We start from the raw sequence: 19,195 nt of genomic DNA, 5'->3' as shown, positions 1-19,195 counted from the left end.
TGCCAGTCGTGGTACATGTGTAGCACTGTGTGCTAGGTAATAAATACAGCTCTTCTCTTGTATTTACACAGTTTGCCACATCTATGAGGCCTCACCACTTGTGAAAGTTGCACACAATCAGTGCACATTTGCACCAGCCCTATACTGGGACAAGAGATCTATCCAAAATCAGACAGATCTTTGTGCACGCTCACCACTTCATAGCCCGCAATTCCAGCACAACGCCATCAGAACACTTAGCTAACGTGCAAATGCACAGCTGCCTCCCAGTTACACCAACTCAGCCACAAGTAGAAATGCATTGAGATGTGCCTGACTTGCCCATAGTTGCCTATGCCTGGCTGCGGAGCAGGAACTATCTGCAAACTAACCTGTATGTCACTCTGAATCAGCCCTTTAATGTGCAGCTTGATGTGCTAATTATATTGGCATGCAAAACTATGTATGTGCACCAGACAAACAGAGGGTCATCTATCTGTGAATTGCTATACATCTGCTAGTCAAATCCCTCACTAAATAAAATAAGTACATAAACCCCACAGCAACAAAAACTGGGTATTCTAATGTAGCAATGTACTAGTTTGTTATTTGTGAACAAAACTGAGGCAGTACTCAGAATCCTTTGGCAGTTCAGCATGGCCTAGAATGAGAAAGCAGCAGCTCCTGGAAATATTAGAACCCAAATGTCACTTCGAAAGAGCCTATTCTCTTAAGGTAAGTCAAAAACCTTCACTGTTTATATAGGTTAAAACTCCACCTATGTGTGTATATTTTATTTATTGGTGATTTGGCATTCTAGAGCTCTAGCCCATGAAGAGTTATTACATTTTTGCAGAAAAGGGCTCACCAATTGATAGCAGAGGCTCCTCTGTGACGGGGAAGGATAGAAGGGTGATAGATGATCGAACCATGTTTTGGATTATCTATAACATCCATAGGAATAAACTGTGAGCAAAATGGGAGAACATTGAGCTCAGCGCCAACAGACTTGTATGTATCTACTACCTCCGGAATAGACTTTCCTTTTACTCTCCATCTGGGGAACTTAAACACTGGTGTACCATCCTTCTCTGCAGCCACCGCTGGAAGACATGGGGAGAAAGAAAAAAAAGTCAGGTTTCTCTGATGTAACCTCAAGCCTCTTATTAGTCATATTGATCACCAGCCATAATTTGTTGTCAAAACAAAAATAATATGCTAGGCCATACATGTAGATGGGTCAGGGGTAACATCTATATATAATTTATGGTTTACTGTTGAAAAAATAAGAATTTACTTACCGATAATTCTATTTCTCGTAGTCCGTAGTGGATGCTGGGAACTCCGTAAGGACCATGGGGGATAGCAGCTCCGCAGGAGACTGGGCACAAAAGTAAAGCTTTAGGACTACCTGGTGTGCACTGGCTCCTCCCCCTATGACCCTCCTCCAAGCCTCAGTTAGGATACTGTGCCCGGACGAGCGTACACAATAAGGAAGGATTTTGAATCCCGGGTAAGACTCATACCAGCCACACCAATCACACCGTACAACTTGTGATCTGAACCCAGTTAACAGCATGATAACAGAGGAGCCTCTGGAAAGATGGCTCACAACAACAATAACCCGATTTAGTTAACAATAACTATGTACAAGTATTGCAGACAATCCGCACTTGGGATGGGCGCCCAGCATCCACTACGGACTACGAGAAATAGAATTATCGGTAAGTAAATTCTTATTTTCTCTGACGTCCTAGTGGATGCTGGGAACTCCGTAAGGACCATGGGGATTATACCAAAGCTCCCAAACGGGCGGGAGAGTGCGGATGACTCTGCAGCACCGAATGAGAGAACTCTAGGTCCTCCTCAGCCAGAGTATCAAATTTGTAGAATTTAGCAAACGTGTTTGCCCCTGACCAAGTAGCTGCTCGGCAAAGTTGTAAAGCCGAGACCCCCTTGTGGAATGGGCTTTTACAGATTTTGGCTGTGGCATGCCTGCCACAGAATGTGCAAGCTGAATTGTACTACAAATCCAACGAGCAATAGTCTGCTTAGAAGCAGGAGCACCCAGCTTGTTGGGTGCATACAGGATAAACAGGGAGTCAGATTTTCTGACTCCAGCCGTCCTGGAAACATATATTTTCAGGGCCCTGACAACGTCCAGCAACTTGGAGTCCTCCAAGTCCCTAGTAGCCGCAGGTACCACAATAGGCTGGTTCAGGTGAAACGCTGAAACCACCTTAGGGAGAAATTGTGGACGAGTCCTCAATTCTGCCCTTCCGTATGAATAATCAGGTAAGGGCTTTTATAAGATAAAGCCGCCAATTCTGACACGCGCCTGGCCGAAGCCAGGGCCAACAGCATGACCACTTTCCATGTGAGATATTTCAAATCCACAGATTTAAGCGGTTCAAACCAATGTGATTTTAGGAACCCCAAAACTACATTGAGATCCCAAGGTGCCACTGGAGGCACAAAAGGAGGCTGTATATGCAGCACCCCCTTGACAACGTCTGAACTTCAGGAACTGAAGCCAGTTCTTTCTGGAAGAAAATCGACAGGGCCGAAATCTGAACCTTAATGGATCCTAATTTTAGGCCCATAGACACTCCTGTTTGCAGGAAATGCAGGAATCGACCCAGTTGAAATTCCTCCGTTGGGGCCTTCCTGGCCTCGCACCACGCAACATATTTCCGCCAAATGCGGTGATAATGCTTTGCGGTCACATCCTTCCTGGCTTTGATCAGGGTAGGAATGACTCTTCCGGAATGCCTTTTTCCTTCAGGATCCGGCGTTCAACCGCCATGCCGTCAAACGCAGCCGCGGTAAGTCTTGGAACAGACAGGGTCCTTGCTGGAGCAGGTCCCTTCTTAGAGGTAGAGGCCACGGGTCCTCTGTGAGCATCTCTTGAAGTTCCGGGTACCAAGTCCTTCTTGGCCAATCCGGAGCCACGAGTATAGTTCTTACTCCTCTCCGTCTTATAATTCTCAGTACCTTGGGTATGAGAGGCAGAGGAGGGAAACACATACACTGACTGGTACACCCATGGTGTTACCAGAGCGTCCACAGCTATTGCCTGAGGGTCCCTTGACCTGGCGCAATACCTGTCCAATTTTTTGTTGAGGCGGGACGCCATCATGTCCACCTTTGGTTTTTTCCAACGGTTTACAATCATGTGGAAGACTTCTGGGTGAAGTCCCCACTCTCCCGGGTGGAGGTCGTGCCTGCTGAGGAAGTCTGCTTCCCAGTTGTCCACTCCCGGAATGAACACAGCTGACAGTGCTATCACATGATTTTCCGCCCAGCGAAGAATCCTTGCAGCTTCTGCCATTGCCCTCCTGCTTCTTGTGCCGCCCTGTCTGTTCACGTGGGCGACTGCCGTGATGTTGTCCGACTGGATCAGCACCGGCTGACCTTGAAGCAGAGGTCTTGCTTGGCTTAGGGCATTGTAAATGGCCCTCAGCTCCAGGATATTTATGTGAAGTGATGTCTCCAGGCTTGACCACAAGCCCTGGAAATTTCTTCCCTGTGTGACTGCTCCCCAGCCTCGCAGGCTGGCATCCGTGGTCACCAGGACCCAGTCCTGAATGCCGAATCTGCGGCCCTCTAGAAGATGAGCACTCTGCAACCACCACAGGAGAGACACCCTTGTCTTTGGTGACAGGGTTATCCGCTGATGCATCTGAAGATGCGATCCGGACCATTTGTCCAGCAGGTCCCACTGGAAAGTTCTTGCGTGGAATCTGCCGAAAGGGATTGCTTCGTAGGAAGCCACCATTTTTCCCAGGACCCTTGTGCATTGATGCACTGACACTTGGCCTGGTTTTAGGAGGTTTCTGACTAGTTCGGATAACTCCCTGGCTTTCTCCTCCGGGAGAAACACCTTTTTCTGGACTGTGTCCAGGATCATCCCTAGGAATAGAAGACGTGTCGACGGGATCAGCTGCGATTTTGGAATATTGAGAATCCAACCGTGCTGCCGCAACACTACTTGAGATAGTGCTACCCCGACTACCAATTGTTCCCTGGATCTTACCCTTATCAGGAGATCGTCCAAGTACGGGATAACTAAAACTCCCTTCCTTCGAAGGAGTATCATCATTTCGGCCATTACCTTGGTAAAGACCCGGGGTGCCGTGGACAAACCAAACGGCAGCGTCTGAAACTGATAGTGACAGTTCTGTACCACAAACCTGAGGTATCCTTGGTGAGAAGGGTAAATTGGGACATGGAGGTAAGCCTCCTTGATGTCCAAAGACACCATATAATCCCCTTCTTCCAAGTTCGCAATCACCGCTCTGAGTGACTCCATCTTGAATTTGAACCTGTGTATGTAAGTGTTCAAGGATTTCAGATTTAAAATAGGTCTCACCGAGCCGTACGGCTTCGGTACCACAAACAGCGTGGAATAATACCCCTGTCCCTGTTGCAGGAGGGGTATCTTGATTATCACCTGCTGGGAATACAGCTTGTGAATGGCTTCCAATACCGCCTCCCTGTCGGAGGGAGACGTCGGTAAAGCAGACTTTAGGGGAGTGCCTGAGTCCGCTTGTAAAGCCCCAGCGTCATGCTGAGGACTTGGCAGAAACGGGAGAGGGCTTCTGTTCCTGGGAACTGGCTGTTTGCTGCAGCCTTTTTCCTCTCCCTCTGCCACGGGGCAGAAATGAGGAGCCTTTTGCCCGCTTGCCCTTATGGGGGCGAAAGGACTGCGCCTGATAATACGGCGTCTTCTTATGTTGAGAGGCTACCTGGGGTAAAAATGTGGATTTCCCAGCAGTTGCCGTGGCCACCAGGTCTGATAGACCTACCCCAAATAACGCCTCCCCTTTGTAAGGCAATACTTCCATATGCCTTTTGGAATCAGCATCACCTGACCACTGCCTCGTCCATAACCCTCTTCTGGCAGAAATGGACAGCGTACTTACTCTTGATGCCAGTCGGCAAATAACCCTCTGTGCATCCCGCATATATAGAAATGCATCTTTCAAATGCTCTATAGTCAGTAATATACTGTCCCTATCCAGGGTATCAATATTGTCAGTCAGGGAATCCGACCAAGCCACCCCAGCACTGCACATCCAGGCTGAGGCGATTGCTGGTCGCAGTATAACACCCGTGTGAGTGTATATACATTTTAGGATATTCTCCTGCTTTCTGTCAGCAGGTTCCTTAAGGGCGGCCCTATCAGGAGACGGTAGTGCCACCTGTTTTGACAAACGTGTGAGCGCTTTATCCACCTTAGGGGGTGTTTCCCAACGTGCCCTATCCTCTGGCGGGAAGGGGTATGATGCTAATAACCTTTTAGGAATTATCAGTTTTTTATCGGGGGAAACCCACGCTTCATCACACACTTCATTTAATTCCTCAGATGCAGGAAAAACTACAGGCAGTTTTTTCTCACCAAACATAATACCCTTTTTAGTGGTACTTGTATTATCAGAAATATGTAAAACATGTTTCATAGCATCAATCATGTAACGTGTGGCCCTACTGGAAGTCACATTCGTCTCTTCATCGTCGACACTGGAGTCAGTATCCGTGTCGGCGTCTGTATCTGCCATCTGAGGTAACAGGCATTTTAGAGCCCCTGATGGCTTTTGAGACGCCTAGACAGGCACGAGCTGAGTAGCCGGCTGTCTCATGTCATCAACCGTCTTTTGTAAAGAGCTGACACTGTCACGTAATTCCTTCCATAAGCTCAGCCACTCAGGTGTCGACTCCCTAGGGGGTGACATCTCCATTACAGGCAATTGCTCCGCCTCCACACCATTTTCCTCCTCATACATGTCGACACAATCGTACCGACACACAGCATACACACAGGGAATGCTCTGATAGAGGACAGGACCCCACTAGCCCTTTGGGGAGACAGAGGGAGAGTATGCCAGCACACACCAGAGCGCTATATATATACAGGGATAACCTTATAGAAGTGTTTTTCCCCTTATAGCTGCTGTTTTATTTATACTGCGCCTAATTAGTGCCCCCCTCTCTTGCTTTACCCTTTTCTGTAGTGCAGGACTGCAGGGGAGAGTCAGGGAGACGTCCTTTCAGCGAAGCTGTGAGGGAAAATGGCGCCCGTGTGCTGAGGAGATAGGCTCCGCCCCCTTCTCGGCTGACTTTTCTCCCGCTTTTTGCTGTATTCTGGCAGGGGTTAAAATACATCCATATAGCCCTGGGGGTTATATGTGATGTATTTTCGCCAGCCAAGGTGTTTCTATTGCTGCTCAGGGCGCCCCTCCCCAGCGCCCTGCACCCTCAGTGACCGGAGTGTGAAGTGTGCCTGAGGAGCAATGGCGCACAGCTGCAGTGCTGTGCGCTACCTTGGTGAAGACTGATGTCTTCTGCCGCCGATTTTCCGAACCTCTTCTTGCTTCTGGCTCTGTAAGGGGGCCGGCGGCGCGGCTCTGGGACCGGACTCCGAGGCTGGGCCTGTGTTCGGTCCCTCTGGAGCTAATGGTGTCCAGTAGCCAAGAAGCCCAAGCTGGCTGCAAGCAGGCAGGTTCGCTTCTTCTCCCCTTAGTCCCTCGATGCAGTGAGCCTGTTGCCAGCAGGTCTCACTGAAAATAAAAAACCTAAAACTAAACTTTTACTAAGAAACTCAGGAGAGCCTCCTAGAATGCACCCTTCTCGGCCGGGCACAAAAATCTAACTGAGGCTTGGAGGAGGGTCATAGGGGGAGGAGCCAGTGCACACCAGGTAGTCCTAAAGCTTTACTTTTGTGCCCAGTCTCCTGCGGAGCCGCTATCCCCCATGGTCCTTACGGAGTTCCCAGCATCCACTAGGACGTCAGAGAAATTAACAACTTTTTTTAACAGAATTGTAACATAACAGGTGACTGTGTACCAGGTTGGGTACGAAATGCCAGTGGTCAGGATCCCGACTGTCACAATGCAGACGTGAGTATTCTAACCTTAACCCACCCCTCCCACAGCCTTTCCCTAACTGTCCCTTTCGGCAGCCTAACCCTGCCCATCCCCGTCAGCCTAACCCTCCTCCTAATGCCTAACACTAACCCTGATACTCCCCGTCGAGATCTGTTGGCAATGTAACTGGCGTGATCCTGACTACATCCCCTGTGTACCAATGCAATAACTATCATGCTTATGAATACATGCTGAATGCATGTCAAGTCCAGTAGGGTGCCCACATACACACCAGTTGAGTGAATTACACATTTTAATTCTAGTTTATTAAGTATTTGTAATAACTATTATCTGATGGATATTAAAGTGTAAGACACCAGTTAGGTTCATCTTTGGAGGAAATATCTACAGTGGTCAGTCTTACTATCTTCATATTTATTTTTTCGGAAGCTTGACATTGCATTCCTATTACCATCAGAAGTTCTAATCAAAAGGTTGGAATCATTGGAAAAGGCTGCCTATGACAGACTATCCTGTAAGTGGAACTTAAAGGAAAGGGAGCGTTTTCCTTGATCTCATTTCCTACATTTGGTGATATTAATATTGCTACTTTGAGCGTGAATATAGGAATATATGCCCTTAAGAAGACATACCGAAATAATAGCCTCCAGGTCATTCTAAAACCAAAGGCAAGAGACCGATTTAAGTATCTGATACCAGGCATAATAAATATCATGCTTACTAAGTTGTGTTCTTCATGGGGTGTGTGAAGCATTATGCATTATGCTTAGCACCATGGGGTAAATTTACTAAGATGGGAGCTCTATTTAAGATGGGATGTTGCCCATAGCAACCAATCAGATTTTACTTCTCATTTATCTAGCACCTTCTAGAAGATAATACCTGGAATCTGATTGGTTGCTATGGGCAACATCCCATCTTAAATAGAACTCTCGTTTTAGTAAATATACCCCCATGTATGTTCTTTTCTTTTGTCTTTCAGCTCCAGTGGATCTGGTTTATTAATTTGAAGAAATCTGCATCTGACTTCTAACAAATGAGAGCTAACTTGCAGCTATTTACCATTGTGTCATAATAAATGGAGTATCTATTTCACTTTCAGCTGCTGGGCTATCTGCTATGATTTAGCTCTTTTTGTTTATATATACTATAAACATTACGGATAGGTTTTTTCCAATTTTTATGGAAATGTATGTACTGTAATTTAATGTCTCAACTCTAACATTATAAAACAAATACACAATTGGAGATTTAAAAAAAATAAACCATAGAATCATTTGGTTTAACTAAATTTAATGTACATTTTTGATTCAACTCTTTCTACAGTATACATAAAATATTATTTGGGGGGGGCATGGCCTAGCTGCTGCTGTGAGTGGAAGTGTCTCAGCAGAGCTCCAGAATTTCTGGCACTTCTCTCCCTCCCTGCACATCCATCTCTGCTCCTTTCAGCCTGGTGCCCTCTCCCCCACTCCTGCTGCTGTGCGCTGGCCGGTTGGTGAGGTCCGCGGAATCGAGGAGCACTCCTGGAGGCTCCTGCAGATTGTGGCCTACCTTCTGCCCTGAAGCCGGGGACTAAATGTTCAAGCTTAACCGGGCCGGGCTTCCGGGACCCGGGAAAACGGGACGTGGCTCTGCCGGACAGCTCCTACCTCTCCCTGCAGGCTCCTGGGGGGGTCTCTGGGGGCTCCTTGTGTTTTTACTCCTGTGTGCCTGGGATCCACCTCTGTCTCCAGCTGGGAAGGAGACATTCACAGCCAGTGCCCATTTTGGATTCTTCAGTCTGTGCATCTCTGCAGCTCTGTCCCCTCCTTCTGAGGCTGAAACTGAACCCTGAGCTAGACCAGGACCAGTGATATCTGCCTGGGGCTTTCCTCCAGCTTTTTCTACTACATCTCCCTTGAGGTGTATATTCCATTATGTGGTAGTGCTGCCGATTCCTGCTGGAATCCCCTGTACTGGATCTGTGAGTACCCCCTTGCTGGGATTTGTTGTGCCTGTCTCATATTTGTCGTTTCTCCCCGACCCTGTAAAGATCTCCTGCATGTAATAATGTTTGAATAGGGATGTGATGTGCTCTGTCCTCTCTACGCCTCCACCCGGGGTTCTCATGCATACATAGTAGCTTCTGTTTGGAACCAGCATACTACTCTGCCTCCAGGGCCTGTGACGCATTGGCCTTCCAGTTTCACTCGTCTACTCCTTCTACTGCAGCCCTCTAACGATGCCACCTAAAAAAATTAAGGACGCACTCCCGCCCCCGGTGGCTTTCTCTAATCAAAAAGGGGCCCGTATCTCCTCGTCTCCTGCCGGGAGCTCCATCCCATCGAGCCAACCTGACCATCCTAAGGAGAGTTCTGGCCATTCCTTATCGGTCCCTGGGGTGGACTCTAATTCTACGGATCCTCTCACTGCCAAGACTCTGTGTCAAGTCCTTGCGGCTTTTAAATCTGAGCTCAATCAAGACCTCTCTCTGGCTATCCGTGAAGTTAAAGTGGAGCTAACTGCTTTAGGTGATCGCACAGACCATATTGAATGTAAAATGGAGGAACTGGTGTCCTCTCATAATTACCTTATTTCGGCCCATGACCGACAACAAGCTGAGATGGAGACGTATAAAGACAAAATGGCGGATATAGAGGACAGGTCGCGGAGAAATAATATTAAAATCCGAGGTATCCCAGACTCTGTGGCCAATTCGGAACTTCTGGACTATGCTATGTCCCTCTTCCGCAAACTGCTACCTGGGGCGGACGACAGAGACCTTCTCATCGATCGCATTCACCGGCTTCCGAAACCACGGTCGGTTTCCGCCTCCTACACTCGGGATACCCTCCTCCGTGTTCACTTCTTCACGACCAAGGAACAGATAATGCAAGCTTCCAGATCTGCGTCTGATTCAGATACGCTTGGAGGCATACAAATATTTCCTGACTTCTCGGCACTGACCATCTCTAAACGTAGAGCTCTGGCTCCTATCACGGAGGCACTACGTTCTCATGACATTAGATACAGATGGGGCTTCCCAGTGAAATTGGTGATTTCCCATGAGAATTCCTCCTACGAATTGCCACTCTGGACGCTGGGGTTAAGCTGCTTAATGACTGGGATGTTTCGGTCAAAGTGCCCGCCACATTGAAGCCTCGCCTGCCACTTACTCGTGAGTGGTCTGCGACCTGACTGAGTATTCAATGTTCCAATTAATGTAGTTCCTGGTTGATCTTCATGTTTGGGGACTCCGTCCCCCTTATAATTCATACCGGATACGTGAGTTTATCTGTTATATATGTGTATGCTTTTGGTTCCTTCATTTGCTGTTTATATTACTATGTGTACCTGCATTTTCCTCTGATTCTATCTCGTTTATCTTTCTTTTTCTTCTTACTGTACACATGAGGGTATCTCACTAGTCACTTACATTATTTGTTGATGTGCTTGTTGGTACCCTTATTGGTACTTGTAGTTTGGCTATGCGTTATTGCTCCAGGTATACATGTGCTTTTTGTACCCCGGGTAGTGATACTACCGCCACCTCCACATACTTTTTCTACTGCATACCTTTCCCCTGCAGTAGCAATGTGGTCCCGATATAATGGGCCCTTTTGGTTTATCCTGCCTGTCTTTTCCTCTTTTTTCCCTAGTTTGTCCCCCCCCCCCCCCATTTGGGATGTCCGCTGTTTTTGCTTTTTCTATGTTTTAAATGGTACGAATATATTCATTGAATGTTAAAGGGTTGAACTCCCCCAATAAAAGCAGGCTAGCCTTGACCACTTTTCATAAACACAGAGCCGACATAGTTGCCTTGCAGGAAACGCATTTTTCGTCAGCAGGTCCCCCGGCTCTGAGAGACCGGAGATACCCAGTTGGCTTTTTTGCAAATGGCCCCTTCAAGTGCAATGGAGTGGCTGTTCTTTTTCGGAGCTCTGTTTCGTTTGAACTGCTGTCCCAGATAGCTGACAAGAATGGACGTTTCCTCATTCTAGCTGGAAAATTGGAGGATAAGATGGTTACGATTGTATCTCTCTACGCTCCCAATTCTAACCAAGTCCCCTTCCTTAGAAAAGTTTGCTCGACCATTGCAAGGGTTCGTCAGGGTGCCCTGCTTATGTTGGGCGACTATAATTTAGTGCTTGATCCTAAATTAGATAGATCTCCTCGGTCTTCTTCCCAGATGTCTGCGGCTCCGGCTGGCCCGTCACTCGCCTTCCGTAATTTGCTGGCAGAATATGACCTGTATGACTTGTGGAGAGTTCAGAACCCAACTTCGAGAGATTATACATATTTCTCTCCAGTGCACAATTCCTACTCTCGCATAGATCTTATTCTTTGCGATAAGTGGACTTTGCAGCACTCAGCACAGGTGGATGTTCTACCTATTTCCTGGTCCGATCATGCTCCTCTCCTATGGTTTTGGAATATTTGCCACCAATTTACCCCCCCTCGGCCATGGCGCCTATCTGCCCACCTGCTGTCGGACCCTATATCTAAAAAAGCAATTGATGATTGCATCGCCCTCTATATGGAAACTAATTCCCCCTCAGATACTTCTGTCCCGACTTTCTGGTGTGCCCTTAAGGCAGTTGTGCGAGGCACTGCGATCTAAGCCGGTGCTAGACTCAAACGACAAGCTATCCAACAACAACAAGACTTGGAATCTAAACTTAAGGAGGTTGAAGATAGGAATAAGCTCCACCCCTCTAGGTCCCTACGTAGGGAATTAAAGGATATCCGAGGCCAACTTCAGAAACTCCTTATGAGACGGACCCAGTTTGCTTTAAATAGGTTGAGACAGAAATTTTACCTGACTGGTAATAGACCGGGTAAAATGCTGGCTCGCAAGCTCCGTGCTCTCCAGGCTCGTATTTGGATTAGACATCTGATCTCTGGTAAAGTGTTCAATCCATATGACATAGCAAATCAATTCGCTAGATATTATACCAAGCTGGACCTCCTCTGAGGTAGTTCAAGTAATGAAATCACTCCCGCATAATAAAGCCCCCGGTCCAGATGGCTTCATTAATGAATTTTACGTTTCTCTCTGTGACCAATTATCGCCCACCCTGACCTCCTTGTATAATTCAGTCTCCTCTCTTGGTGCTTTCCCTACAGAAATGCTGGAGGCTCAAATGATCACTATACCCAAGCCAGGTAAAAACCCAGAGCATTGTCAAAATTATAGGCCCATTGCACTATTGAACGGCGATATTAAAATTTTTGCCAAACTTGTCGCTTTTCGTTTAAATGTCTTTCTGCGATCTCTCATTGCCTACGACCAAGTTGGGTTTGTGCCTGGTAGACAGGCATCTGACAATACCCGTAGGGTTTTTGACTTGATTGATATCGTTCCCTCTAACACTGGCCTTCTCCTGCTCTCTTTAGATGCAGAGAAGGCGTTTCATAGACTGAACTGGCAATATATGTCCTCGGTTCTAGACAAGTTTGGTTTTAATGGCCATATTCTTTCTTCGGTTTTATCTCTATATAGCTCCCCCTCTGCACGGGTATTTAGTAATGGTTTCCTCTCCGATACATTTCCTATTACGAATGGAACCCGACAGGGTTGCCCTCTATCACCCGAATATTTACGTTGGGCATAGAACCCCTTGCTGAGAAGATTAGGATGTCTGGGGGCTTCCCGGGGGTGACTATTGGCACTACTACTCACAAGTTGTGCCTCTTTGCGGACGACGTCCTTCTGTTTGTCACGGACCCGCTATTCTCCCTTCCTTGTTTGTATGCTATCTTGGGACAGTATAGTGAAACTTCCTTTTATAAAATTAATACGACAAAGACAGATGCTCTCCCCATTAATATCCCAGCTCCCATAGTGTCCACCCTTCAATCACACTATCCATATAACTGGCGTTCGGCTTCAATTCAGTATTTGGGGATCCAATTTCCACCTTCTACGGCCTCTGTTTTTGATGTTAACTTACCTCCACTCATTAATAGTTTTTTAGACCTGACTAAGTCCTGGCTATCTTATGATATTTCGTGGATTGGCCGCCTAGCAGCCTTCAAAATGACTCTCTTACCTAAACTCATGTACTTATACCGAACCATACCTTTTCTTTTCCCTAAAACGTACCTTGATAGATGTCGTGCTATAATGCTACGCTATTTCAGGAAGGCACGGCCACCCCGATTTGCTCGGTCCAAAATGATTCTACCTCGTAGAAAGGGAGGGCTAGATATGCCCGACCTGGTCCTTTACCAGGAGGCATGTGAACTGGCCCAGTTTAAATACTGGTTGAGTGGGGCGCCTGTAGTGGGATGGGTATCTCTTGAACGTACTGGGAGTTTGGACCTTCCCTTAGAAGAACTTTTTAAGATACACCCAAACTCTAGACCCCGCTTATTGTCCCTCCTCCCCGCCACTAGAACATCTTTACAAATCTGGGATAAACTGGTGACTCGCCTGCCTGGACATCAATTTCCATATTCTACTATCTCACTACGAGCCATAGCTAAATTAATCCCTAATTTAAATCTCTCTACCTGGTTTGTTTGTGGTTTGACTGTCTTGGGGGACCTTATGGATGGTAATGTTATGCTATCGTTTTCTCAACTCCAGTCTCGATATAATCTCCCCAGTGGAGATTATTGCATTATTTCCAAATTCACCACTGGTACAAAGGTTTGTTTAGACAGGTGACTCCCCCGAACCCGTTATCCCAGGTTGTCTTAACACGTGTATCTCTGTGTGACTCTAGAGGGGACATCTCATTTTGGTACAGGACGCTTATTAGCTTGCTTACTACTACTAAGTCTAATGCGCAGCTGAAATGGGAACAAGACTTGGATCTTCCCCTATCTGAAGCCCAATGGGAACAAATTTTTATTTCTTCTTACCGAACGTTCAAGTGCTTGAATCACACGGAGATGCATATCAAACTCCTTAATAGACTATATTTAACACCGGATAGGCTACACTCATTCTGGCAGTCTTGTTCCAAATACTGCTGGCGTAACTGTGGGGAAATAGGCCATATTTTCCATATTTTCTTGTCCTGTCCTTCCCTTCGACATTTCTGGAGCGAGATATTTGCTTTGATTAATACAGTCTTACACCTGTCCCTCACCCCCTCTCCGGCCATGGCCCTGCTCCACATTTTTCTTGCTGAGATACCACCTCATCAGAGATATCTGGTGGGGCATATTTGTATAGCTGCCAGGGCTGCATTGGCCCAAAGTTGGAAACAAGCTTCTCCCCATCAACTATCACTAGTCACCAACAATATTCAATTCCAGTTTACTATGGAAACTGAGTTCATGCCTTACTCTTCTGCGGCCTCCTCCCCAATGGTGAAATGGAGAGCATGGCATGACTACGTGACTGCTGGAGGGGGTGTATGCCTTCCCCCTAACTGACTCGGCTTATACTTCCGCTCTGTGCACCGGCTGTGCCTTACTAGCCCTGTGTCTATTATTGATTATCTGTTTATTGATATGTTTTTATGTTTGACCCGTGTTTATCTTTATCTGTATCTTTTTCCAAGATGACTTTGTATTTTTCCTATTGTATCTATATTGGATTGTTATATTTGACTTCTGACAATTTTTAAATTTGCATGTTTACATCCCGTTCCCTTAGTTCTTTGTACCCCCCCCCCCCCCCATCCCCCATTCCTTCTTACTTTCTGTACCCCTTCCCCTTGCAAAAATAAAACTTGTTTTCAATAAAAACTATTGATGAAAAAAAATATATATATATTATTTGGGAAGTCTGCTGCAGAAGTTCCCACAAATGTGCTGCACTTGCAGGTGTCTTTACTTTCACCCTACTTTCCAGTTCATCCCAAACCAGCACAATGGGGAATGTCAGGAGACAGTGCTGGCTTTTCGAAGATAGTGACCCAAAACATACCTCTGTAAGACTATGTCAGAACTATCTAGCTGTAGGATGAGAATTTAACAAACTAGGCATAGACTAGAAGGTATTGCATGGCACTGCAAAACACTGTGGTAGCCCTTTTGGTTCACGGTGCCAGTCACTCTAGGCAAGTTGGCAATCCATGGGATTCAGCAAAACAGCTTTCACATGGGTTTAGAACTAAGAGGTGACTTGTAAATTTTCTGCATGAAATGTAAAAGAGCACTGCGTTCGATAGCAAAACACCCCATGTTTTGCTTTTAAAAGAACTGCCCTTTTAAACTTTAAACATGATATAAAGCTGTGGCTTTTACAAGACATGGCTTATTAAATAACCCCCACACGCTGAGGAATCATACTTTTGCCTATTCAACGGCATACATGACGAATAAAAGATTTAACATTTTGATTTATTGGACTGTAAGACCTTCTGCCAGTCTTCAGTAGACCACTGGAGGTGCTCCATGGCCCGGGGAAGCCTTTGCTGTAGAACAGCTAGAAATCCTTAACACAGTAATTGTTCCCTGAAAAAGGCCTTTTTCAATATAATTATTTTTCAGTTTTTGCTAGCTTAATTTTTTTTTTAGTTTACCTTTGTACCGGTGCATTGCATCCACTGGACTTAGGGCCTAATTCACCAAGGATTGTAAATACAAAGCCGCTCGCAGCATACCACCTCCTCCCTGCAGTTGCAATGCATTTTTCTCAGCCTTGCAGTCGCAGTGCGGCTTCCGAGGCCAAGGTAACTGCGTCACAAGACACAATCCTTAGCCTCGTCACTCCTGGAAAAACAGGCCCCCGTTTTCCTCAACGCCAGCTGTCCCTGTCCCTCCCCTTGGTCGCCTCTGTTTGTCAATCAGAGGAGTTTGCATATCGGCACCGTGTTCACAGGACCCGTTTTTCGCATCCTGCACATGAGGGAAATGCAGTAAGGAGCGATCCTTACTGAATTAGCTCCTTAAAAATCACTAAAAAATAAACAAAAATGGGGGGGGGGGGGGGTGTTCTAAAACTTTTGACCGACGGAGTATATAAGACTTTTATTTTATATATACAGGTTGAGTATCCCTTATCCAAAATGCTTGGGACCAGAAGTATTTTGGATATCGGATTTTTCCGTATTTTGGAATAATTGCATAACATAATGATATATCATGGCGATGGGACTTAAATCTAAGCACAGAATGCATTTATGTTTTATATACACCTTATACACACAGCCTGAAGGTAATTTTAGCCAATATTTTTTTATAACTTTGTGCATTAAACAAAGTGTATCTACATTCACACAATTAATTTATGTTTCATATACACCTTATACACACAGCCTGAAGGTCATTTAATACAGTATTTTTAATAACTGTGTGTATTAAACAAAGTTTGTGTACATTGAGCCATCAAAAAACAAAAGTTTCACTATTTCACTCTCACTCAAAAAGTCTGTATTTCGGAATATTCCGTATTTCGGATATTTGGATATGGGATACTCAACCTGTATATATATATATATAAAATATATATATATATGAAATTATTACTAACATTCTCAATTGCATGTGCAATTGTTTCAGAATCAGAACTAAAGACTGTGTGTCTGTTAATGATTTATGTCGTCTGCACACAGTAGAATGTGTACCAGCACAAGAAGAAAAAAGGGCTGTATTGTCAGTGCACACAAGCAGTGGATTGATTTCCACTCTTCCATAAAACTTAACTTTTATTATTAATCTCCTAAAACAATAGGTTGCTTTTATTTAATCTACAAGGTGAGGCGAAACATAAAGGTTAAAATCATTGACATAGACAAACATATAAAAGTGCAATAGAAATTAATAGATGTGAATAAAGATTTAAAAAATGTGTGTCGGCGTGCCTTATTCTAATGTCCACTAACGATATTAAAGTATTTATCCTACGTTAAAGCAGCATACAATTCTTCTTTAATTTATCACTATTCATGTATTTGTAGATATTGATCTCATTGTATGTTCATTGTGAGATCTTAATTCAAAAAGAGAAAATATATTTGTTCATATTAAATCTTGGATCACAGCACATGAGTCACTTGTAATTCACTGTTTCTATTTCTTTTTCTATTTATTTTTCTTTCTTCCTTCTTTTTATTGTAGTATTAGACACCTTTAACCATTATCTGATAGGTAATAATGACACTGGTTACATAGCAAGGTATGGTATTCATGAGTGTAGTGAGCGTTGTTGGGTGTATAATCTGTTGAGTATATAACACACCTTATAGAGGATATATGTATACATTAATTATTTATGTGATAGTGATAGTAACCTGGTGCTCACAAATTTATTGTCTCTAGAGGAAAAGCATCCTCATTTATTTAAGACTAGTGGCACCCTCTCAACTAATCATACAGGGGTGTATCTAGGGGTCCGAGCGCCCCTGGCAAAGTAAGGGGCTGGCGGCCCTCCCCCCCCCTACAAACATTTGGAATAAAGTCTGAGTATTGGAAATGGGGCATGGACTTTTAGGGGAAGGGCGTGGACAATAGTACTTCCAATTAAAATTATGCGACACAGTAGTGTCCCTTATTCGCATTACACCGCACAGTAGTGTCTCGTATTCACGTTACACCATCCCTCCCCCTAACCCACCTTTCTCACAGCCTGACCTTAACCTGCCCCCCCAAAAGCCTCTTCAGTGGTGCCTAACCCTAACCCACCCTTCCTAATCTCCCTCCCTGCAGCCTAACCCTCCCACCCTCGCAGCCTAACCCTAACCCTCCCACGTGGCTTGCCAGTGGAGACTTTGGCAACAACTCGATCCGGATTTTGGCATTCTGCATCGCTATCTATGTTGGGATGCCAGCATCAGCATTCCGAACAGTTTTGGGATGCTGGCGTCAGCTTTCCGACCGCCGGGATGCCAAATGCCAACATCTTGACTACATCCTGAATGAAATGCTTAAATGGACCCAGCCATTAACCAAACACCATTAGTCGGATAGTAGAAGTGCTTCCTGTTAGAAGAAACATCAGGGTGCCATAACTTCCAAGATAAAATGATCAATTATACAATTAACTGATATACATTTCCTTGAACTTGGCCTTGAAATAGGTAAGATATGTATTTTCTTTATTACACTCAACAAGTTAAAGTTTTCGCTTACTTACTACTTACTTACATCTAACATGCATGAAAATCGTGTAGTTTTCCAGGTACTACAGTCCCTTCTCCCAAACACTGACACTTTTTATTATCTTCAACAACAAATAGATCTATAGCACTGTGCTATATAACAAATGCTGTGTACCTGGTGAGAGTCTGTTACTGCCATTGCGGCGCCGGTGTTAGTCAGCACCCAGTGGCGTAACTAGAAATTTTGCTCCCCCAAGCCAAAAAATTCTTCGGCGCCCCCCCCCCCCCCCCTCATGCTCCATATTTGGGAGCAAGAAAGGGATAAATATGCGCGCGCCTTCGGCGTGGTTTCGTTGGAATGGGCGTGGTTTTGCATAAAGGGGCGTGGCATTGCAGGAAAAGACTACCTTATACCCCAGTTTTGCAACCTGCACGCCCATACGTTAGCCACCACAGGAAAGAAAAATAATCCTGATTCATGCCCCTTACATTATTTGTCATTTTTCCTCCTTATAGTAATGCCCAGTATACATTATGCCACATACTGCAATGGCCCTTAGACATTATGCCGCACACAATAATGCACATGACACAATATGCACACACTGTAATGCCTGTGACACATTATGCCACACACCGTAATGCCTGTGACACATTATGCCACACACCGTAATGCCTGTGACACATTATGACAGGAATCGCAATGCCCGTTATACATTATGCTACACACTGCAATGCCCCTGATACATTATAGCACATACAATGTCTGTGACACATTATGACACACATCGCAATGTCCGTGACACATTATGCCACACACTGCAATGCCCGATACATTATAGCACATACAATGCCTGTGACACATTATGCCACACACTGCAATGACCTTGAGACATTATACCACAATGCCCGTTATATAGTATACCATACACCGTAATGCCTGTGACACACACCGCAATGCCCTGCCCGTTATACCCTATGCCACACACTGCAATGCCCGTTATGTATTATGCCACACTGCAATGACCCTGAGACATTATACCACATACCACAATGCCCGTGATATAGTATACCACACCCCGTAATGCCTGACACATTATGACACACACCGCAATGTCCGTGATACATTATGCCACACACTGCAATGACCCTGAGACATTATACCACATATCACAATGCCCGCGATATAGTATACCATACACCGTAATGCCTGTGACACATTATGACACACACCGCAATGTCCGTGATACATTATGCCACACACCGTAATGCCCATTACACATTAAGTCCTACAGTAAGGCTTCTAATTACTTTTCAATTACCTGCTCGTTGTCAGGGGTTTCATGC

General features: G+C 45.3%; 1 protein-coding gene across 1 annotated transcript in view; it reads right to left on the bottom strand.

The window, feature by feature from the left end:
- ALDH1L2 (aldehyde dehydrogenase 1 family member L2) overlaps nt 1-19,195 on the bottom strand; it is a 202,984-nt gene that overhangs the window by 133,690 nt on the left and 50,099 nt on the right. The window contains exon 3 of the mRNA XM_063927761.1: nt 848-1,082. Within this exon, the coding sequence (XP_063783831.1) occupies nt 848-1,082 (235 nt within the window). The remainder of the gene's footprint in view (nt 1-847; nt 1,083-19,195) is intronic.

This window comes from Pseudophryne corroboree, chromosome 6, assembly GCF_028390025.1.
Source record: "Pseudophryne corroboree isolate aPseCor3 chromosome 6, aPseCor3.hap2, whole genome shotgun sequence".
NCBI classification, from domain to species: domain Eukaryota; kingdom Metazoa; phylum Chordata; class Amphibia; order Anura; family Myobatrachidae; genus Pseudophryne; species Pseudophryne corroboree.
Note: the sequence above shows the minus strand (reverse complement) of the source record. Positions and strands in the feature narration are given on the sequence as shown.